This window comes from Homalodisca vitripennis, unplaced genomic scaffold (assembly GCF_021130785.1).
Source record: "Homalodisca vitripennis isolate AUS2020 unplaced genomic scaffold, UT_GWSS_2.1 ScUCBcl_7735;HRSCAF=15540, whole genome shotgun sequence".
NCBI lineage: Eukaryota > Metazoa > Arthropoda > Insecta > Hemiptera > Cicadellidae > Homalodisca > Homalodisca vitripennis.
Genome location: NW_025783848.1, coordinates 18,052 through 26,136, shown reverse-complemented (window position 1 = coordinate 26,136; position 8,085 = coordinate 18,052). Strand labels below are relative to the sequence as shown.

The 8,085-nt window shown below is 45.4% G+C and overlaps 1 protein-coding gene across 1 annotated transcript; it reads left to right on the top strand.

Annotated features, from left to right (window-relative positions):
- The first annotated feature begins 3,825 nt into the window (after positions 1–3,825).
- LOC124374280 lies at positions 3,826–7,692 on the top strand. The gene is made up of 2 exons (XM_046832522.1): positions 3,826–4,878; positions 4,969–7,692. The coding sequence occupies exons 1-2, from the start codon at positions 3,826–3,828 to the stop codon at positions 7,690–7,692; spliced, it is 3,777 nt and encodes a 1,258-aa protein (XP_046688478.1).
- The last annotated feature ends 393 nt before the right edge of the window (positions 7,693–8,085 follow it).

The following is an 8,085-nucleotide window of genomic DNA, read 5'->3' as shown; positions in this document are numbered from 1 at the left end:
TGTTTTTGCCACAGTGATCGATGTCGATTTACGACCGGTGTCCTGTATTTCTCGCACAGTCACGTGTGTATTGTGGGGGACGGCAACAAAAATCATAAATAACAATCATGTATTCGTGATGTTTTTGACACAGTGATCGATGTCAATTTACGAACCGTGTCCTGTATTTACCGCACAGTCGCGTGTGTATTGTGGGGACGGCACGCGGCGCTATCACACGACATACGGCGGCAGATAAGTAATTAATCGCTGATAACAGACACGGACTGATAGTGATAACCGAACACCTGGTGACTACCCCGTCATCTTTGCTTCCTGTAACTCGTTATCGCCTCACTTTTATTGGGCTGTGTGTGTTTGATAACCATACCTAGTGACGTAAATGGAAAGTTACCAAAAATGTATTTTATATAGTAAATAATTTTATAAATTCTATTTATAAGGCACGTGGAACACTTTAACGCAATTTCGTAACCTATATAACATCATACCGTCTGCAGCAAAAAATTACCGTTTCGGATTCCTTTAGCAAATGTTTTTATAAATGATTTATTTTTTAATTGTTTTCATATCATTTGGCGTAACATTTTAAGAAATAAGATATATTAACATATATATTTTTATTCATTTAGGTTAACGTACAGTGTTACATAGTAGATACGTTTCGGGAAATATTATATACAGACTGTCCACGAATCTTCAAACCAAATCTGGTGAGATGATTTTTTACAACAAAATATTTAAACACCATATGCGAAATGTCATAGTATAATTACACATGGTTAGTTTTACGTTTATTTGTGTGTTTGATATCTAATATATATACAACCGCATGTGTAACTGACTGACTGACTGACTCACTCACTCACTCACGTATACTAATTCTAACCTACTTCCAGATGAGTTAGAGACTTGAAATTTGGTACACAGATAGCTTTCCACGTGTAACCACCAGGAAAATCCCGAAAAGTGAGAATTTTTCATTTTCAACCCCTTAAAAAAATCAAAATGGCGGACGCATTTTCTCCCCGTGTAGACCTTTCGTAGGCGCTCGATTGTGACTTTAACGAAGCATCCTATCGAAAAACGGAGCCCACTTACAGTATTCTCCTTGAAACTCTCTACAAGTTTGCAATTTTAAACTTTTGCTCTATCTCTTAAAGTGTATATACAGGAGGCGCGAGAAGTTGAAAAACGTATTTTTTGAAAATTTTCAAAAATTTCTAATAAAAAAAAAACAAATTTTTAGAAAATAAATAATAACACCAAAAGATGCATCGTGAAATTCTACACCAATAAACAGTTTGAAGTGTCTCAATATGTTTACCCAATCCCGAGAAATAAATAATTTTGTGATATAGTAGATAGGGGACATTGCGAGGATGGGTGGGGGAGGGGGGGGGTTAACGTAAAGATAGTCCTAGGTTAACTTTTTTGGTGTCGATAGATAGGGAAAAATAATTCAGAGAGGTGTTGGGGACGGTCCAGGGGTGGAAAAAAATTTCGTCATTTTTTCGATATCTCTTACCGTTTACGAGATATTTGCAAAAAAACTGTCATTTTTTGCTATTTTTTCCACCCATCTTCATTCGCGTTTCCAAAAGTCAACAGCAAAATTCAGTTGCTGCTTTCCGAAGTGATAGTTTTGTGTCGGGACAACATTAGGGATCCTAGTGAAGAGAATTGATGGCCTTAGCGACTTCTGTACGGTACGTAGGAGTTGATATCCCTAGATGTCTATGAAATCCAAACTTAACTTTACGTTCCTACTCAGTCTACATTGACTACTTGAATAGCCGTACTCTTAACTTGGCTGAATATTTTCGGTTTTATACTAGGCTTTATTTTTTTGTTGTTTCCTTAATGGATTGACTGTTTCAGTAAAAAATATATGTATTTTACGTTTAAATAAAAGTTCACGTTCATCGTTCTTAACATCCAAGTGACTACTTCTATTCTACTTCTTTGCTTTCTTTTCTTTCTTATTACGCCATATTGTGACCAATTTTCTTACTTTTCTTTTGTGTTCTCGTTGTTTTTTATCTTATATCTTCTTATTATTTTTTTACTTAGTTAAAGCTTATAACTTCCTTTTTAACTTTTTAATATTTATTGAAATCAGCTAAATTGTAGATAGAGGCGGGCACTGTTGTTGACGTCCAAGTGACTATTTCTGCTTCTTCGCTGTACTATTAGGCAACATTTTGCCCTTTTTTCTGACTGTTCCTTGTGTTCTCGTTGTGTTTTTTGTGTTCTTAATTGAAGCTTATATTCCTTTTTAATTATTGTTTAATTTTTTTATTCATTTTTATTTGACGTTTAAAATGAATGCATTCCTCGAGGGAATGGTAAGAGAGGTTGAGAGTGGGGACTATCTTAGTACTGACCATATGGATAGGTTCGGAAGCATACTGGATGAAAACACTGAGTATCATCCTGTAAGCTGTTTGGCCATTGATGCAATGGAAGGTGTTTCGGCTGTCGCTACACCTCACATACAAATTCTGTTCTCGGGGAAGATCGACGCCAGTTCTATCGGTCATTGGATTGTGGTCTTCCACGATGGCAGTAATTTGTATGTGTACGACAGTCTGAACAGTGCCCACCTCACTGCAGACCAAACTAAGCTGCTCTCCCTTCTGTTCCCGGACCTATCCATCGTTCCAGCATTTATTCCCGTCCAAAGGCAAGAAAACGGTTTTGACTGCGGCGTATTCGCCATTGCTAATGCTACTTCACTTGCCCTTGGCCGGGACCCAGCCAAACTGCGCTATGATATACCATCAATGCGCCCCCATTTGGCTGAAATGCTGCGCACGGGTAGACTGGATATGTTCCCTACGCTATCAGTGTCCTCTCCTCCTGAGCCAATAATCAAAGATCCTAATTCTACTTGTTTAAGCATTGTCGAATCTTTACCGCCATTAGAAATAAGTACCATGTCCGTCTGTGCTCCAGTTAAAAAGGGGGCCGGGTTAGACCTAAAAAAGTGAAACGTGGCCGCCCTTAAAACTCTTTCAACCACTAAGGAGGAGCAGATAAAAAATTCAAAGAAAAAGTACTCCTCAAACAATCCTCAAGTCAACAGGGACGCAGTGAAAAGATATACTGAACAGCATCCTCAAGTCAACAGGGATGCTGTTCATCGTTACACTGAGCAGCACCCTCAAGTCAACCGAGATGCTGTTCAACGTTACACTGAGCAGCACCCTCAGGTCCACCGAGATGCTGTCCAGCGTTACACTGAGCAGCACCCTCAGGTCCACCGAGATGCTGTTCAGCGTTTACACTGAGCAACATCCTCAGGTCCATCGAGATGCTGTTCAGCGCTACACTGAGCAGCATCCTGAAGTTCACAGGGGTGCTGTTCAGCGTTATACAGAAAAACATCCTGACACAAATTTACAAAAAGTACAAATATTTCGAATAAAAAATCCTAAATTGACAGAATTAAGGCACATTTCCAACATACTAGCACGACGTGTAGTTGAACATGGCCCAATGGCGTATTGGAAAATAGATAATTTAGTCTATATTAATTCTTACAAACTAAAAAAAATAAGTTTATGGGACGAAAACATTTCAAAGTGTCCTCATTGTCATGCAAGGCTGTTCGATGAAGAGAAGGATAGGAAGAAATGGTGTTGCGGTGAGGGATCTTATAAAGTCCATAATTTACCTCCTCTGGACGCCAGTTTCTATTCTAACCGTCTGTTCATCGAACGAGCCCGTGCCTACAATGACTTGTTTGCCTTCTGCGCTCTCGAGGTGACTGGGGGGTACCGTCATCCTTCAGGCCTCGCCTTCTTTAAGATCGAAGGTAAGATGTACCACCAGGTTCACAGTCTGGACGCTCCAGGTCAAAAGTTTAGGACCAAGGGAGGTGATGTCCAGTTTGTGAACCGGTGCCGCCTGTACATAGATGATGGCGAGGAGCGCAAAAACATTGCCATGGGTAGATCATTGAACTCAGAAGTCATTGATGAAATTAATACATATCTTCTTTCCTGTAATCCTTTCATCAATGATTTCCGTAGATTGAGTGATGAGCCTTCAGTCAACGCTCATTTGGAATTTGAAGTGACCAGCAGATCTACCCATGGCCCTGTTCTTGGAGATAGGCAAACAGGCATTGAAGTGCACGCTGTATTGAGCAATGAAGACACCATAACTGATCCAAGAAAATTGACCATCTGGAAGAAGAGTGATAGGCGTCCGTCTTCCGTTGACCTCTTTAGCCCCTTAATGGAGCCTTTCCAATATCCGTTGCTCTATCCTCAAGGTAATTTAGGGTGGCATATTGGGCGCTTAGACAACCACGGGGGGAAACTTTCACAATACAATTACTCTAGATGTCTCCTCCTCTCCGATCCCCGTTTCTCGCATTTCGGCAGGCTGTCTCAAGCATGGCAGGTCGAGATGTTCGCGAGGTACGAGGAGGAGCGTCTAAGATTTATTCGTTTCTCCCAAACGCGTTCTGCTGCTCAAAATTCCTTGAGGATAGGACCACTGGACGAGCTCCTTGAAGCTCAACGGGGTAGGCAAGCTGGTGGGCAGGTTTTAGGCGACATCACTCGCGATGAAACAGTCTTGGGTGAGGGTGGGGTGCAGGCTGGAAAAGTTTACCTCCCAAGTTCGTTTACCGGTGGACCCAGATACATGAAGGTACATTACGAGAACGCAATGGGCCTTGTGTCTCGTCTGGGTTCACCTACGTTTTTCCTGACGTTCACCTTCAGTGCTACTTGGGAGGAAAACAAGAAGGCCTGCCCTCACAACAGCGGGCGCAGTGACCCCTCAACAGCCTGCAGAATCTTCCAGATTAAACTTGGCGAACTCCTCCGAGATCTGCGCAGCGGAGCAATGTTTAGCCGTCCGGTTTACATCGTCTATGTCATTGAAATGCAAATGAGGGGCCTTCCTCATGCCCACATTGTGTTTAAAATTGACGGCGATGGACCGGTACAGGCACGTGACATTGACTCCGTAATACGCGCAGACATCCCTTCGGAGGAGGAAGCCGCTGGAAGACTCAGGAAGTTGGTGCTGAAACACATGATTCATGGTCCATGTGGTACTGACCACCGCACCGACTTCCTGTGCTGGGACTCTGCAAAGGGGCACTGCAACAAGTTCTACCCCAAGCCTGCCTGCCAAACCACCCACGGGGACGAGAGGGGGTTCGTCCAATACAAACGAGACTACACAAACGAAGGCTTTATCACATCACGGAGGAGACAGATCAAAGTGCATGATGGCTGGGTCGTTCCGTACAATTCCGCATTACTGCTCAAATACGAGGCGCACATAAACTTGGAGCTTGCTTCTACTCGTCGCGTAATCAAGTACCTCTTTAAGTACCTCATGAAAGGCGGTTCTCTCCAGAACGTAACCGTCACTCCCCTGGGGAAACAAGAGGATGAGGTCGAGCATTACGTGACGAAGAGAATGGTGGGTGCCAGCGACGCATGCTGGCGTCTTCTCGACTTTCCTGTGTCAAAGCTCGAGCCCACCGTTGAGTGTCTTCCCGTGCATTTAGAGGGCAAACAAAGTGTTGTCTTTCGGCCGAGACAGCTCTCTGATGCAGTCACTCAAGCAAGCTCCAAGCTTATGGTCTACTTCAATCGCCCGCACCATGAAACTTTTGACAATGTCACGTACCAGACATTTTACGAGAAGTTCATGGTGCACACTAAGCGCCCACGTACTGCGGAATTGTACGAACACCCCGATGGCCATCACTTTGTAACGACTCGCCAGCGTGGTGAGAAGGTATGTAGGTTGATGTGGGTCTCTCCCAACCGAGGAGAACAATACTACCTTCGTATTCTACTTATGTCTACACCTTGCCGTGGTTACGTTGATCTTCTGGCTCGTGGCGGTCCTGGTTGCCGGACGTTTCAGGACGTAGCCCGCAATCTCGGCCTGGTGGAAGACGAAGAAGAATACAATCACGCGCTGCGCGAGGCATCTACGTTTATGACTGGACCTAGGCTCCGTTCCTTCTTCGTGATCCTCTGCAACATGGGAGCTCCCGCTGCTCTTCTGTGGGAGTCTTTCAAGAACCACCTTAGCGAGGATCACTTAGAAAGGAACCCTCTCGACCCTGAACTGGCGGTGAAACTTACCTTGATAGACATCGATCGGAGCCTCCGCCAGCAGGGATCGTGCTTGAAAGATCATGGACTCCCCTACGTCGAGGATGACACGACTGAGTTAGGTAGAGAGCTACTCAACTACGGCGAGAACCTCCAGCGAACCATCGTTGAGGACTGGGTGCCCAAACTCTCCCCAGACCAGCGCCGTGTGTTTGAGTACGTTCGCTCTCTGCTTCTCAACCCCCGTGACCGACGCACTTCTAGAATCATATTTCTGGACGGTCCCGGGGGTTATGGGAAGACCTCTCTGATTCGTGTCATCCTTGCGTATGTCCGTGGTTGTCGACAGGTTGCACTCGCCGTGGCTAGCTCAGGGATTGCTGCAAGGAACATGGCTGGAGGAACAACAGCACATAGCATGTTCCGACTCCCTCTAGACCTAGGTCACGGCACAGGTGTGTGGAACATCACCAACGGGTCCCAGCGAGCAGAACTCATCAGAGCAGCACAGCTCATTGTGTTTGATGAGGCCCCGATGGCACACCGCTACATCTTCGACATGATCGACAGATCCCTCCGGGATCTCATGAATAGTAGTGTGCCATTCGGGAATAAGATCTTCATCTGCTCCGGGGACTTCCGTCAGATTGCGCCCGTCGTTGAGAAGGCTCGCACACCAGCTGATGTCGCGTGCGTGTCACTTCGGGCGTCACATCTGTGGCGACTGTTCACACTATTTTCCCTGACGACACCCCAGAGAACTAGTGGTTCCATTGACTACTCCAACTTCCTCCTTGGAGTAGGCAATGGAACAATAAATCCTTTACTTTTTGGAGAAGGCCGCGAGAGAGAGTCTCTCATTCCCCTCACTGGGGTGAGATGCCTCACTTCTCTCGCGGACTTAATAACGGATGTGTTTCCTCCTGGTGTTCTGCGAGATCCTGATCTTTGTGCGAGACGGGCAATACTCTCAACTCTGAATGTGAACGTCAAGGAGATCAACGGTCGCATCCTAGACCTCATGGACGGGCGCATTCATGAGTTGAGAAGCGCGGACACCGTGGACAGAGAAGACGACGACGGGCTGGATGTGGACGTAAATCTCCTCAACCAGGCCACTGGCAAAGGAGTGCCAGATCACGTCCTGCATCTCAAGGTCGGCTCCGTATGCTTAATCATGAGAAACTTAAATATCGGTGATGGACTCGTGAACGGCACCAAAGTCATTGTGACGGCGATCAGCAGCCGACTGATCACCGTCAGACTTATCGGCAACACGCAACCTATCGGAATTCCCCGGATTACGTTCAGGTTCGCGTTTGCCGAAGGATCGCCGCTCCGGGTTTGTCGCCGTCAGTTCCCCCTCATGTTGGCGTACTGCATGACTGGTCACAAGAGCCAAGGCCAGACAATTGAGTACGTCGGAGTCGACCTGAGAACGGACTGCTTCACTCATGGCCAGCTCTACGTCCTGTTGAGCAGAGTGAGACGTCCAGACGACATCGTCGTTCTTGTACCAGACGACAGAATAGTAGAAGGAGTCGCCTATGCAAAGAATATTGTATATGACGAGCTCCTTCTAAACACTGATTAAGTCTTCGGCAGTAGGCTAGGGGATCTGCCACTTAAAAAAAAACTCCCCGTCGTGATTTGACCTAGCAGTAGGCAAAGGGAACTGCTTTACCAAAACTCCCTGATGATTTCATTAGCAGTAGGCAAAGGGGACTGCTTCACCAAAACTCCCTGATGATTTCATTAGCAGTAGGCAAAGGGAACTGCTTTACCAAAACTCCCTGATGATTTCATTAGCAGTAGGCAAAGGGAACTGCTTTACCAAAACTCCCTGATGATTTCATTAGCAGTAGGCAAAGGGAACTGCTTTACCAAAACTCCCTGATGACTTTATTAGCAGTAGGCAAGGGGATCTGCCAGAATAAAACTCCCCGTTTTGTGTAAATATGTAAATAGATATGGTCTCTAAGTTTGC

Excerpts from the sequence above, each read along its gene's own strand:
- LOC124374280 (XM_046832522.1), top strand. The coding sequence starts at position 3,826 with ATGTACCACCAGGTTCACAGTCTGGACGCTCCAGGTCAAAAGTTTAGG. Across the intron at positions 4,879-4,968 it reads GAGCAATGTTTAGCCGTCCG|GCACGTGACATTGACTCCGT; the intron begins GTTTACATCGTC and ends GGACCGGTACAG.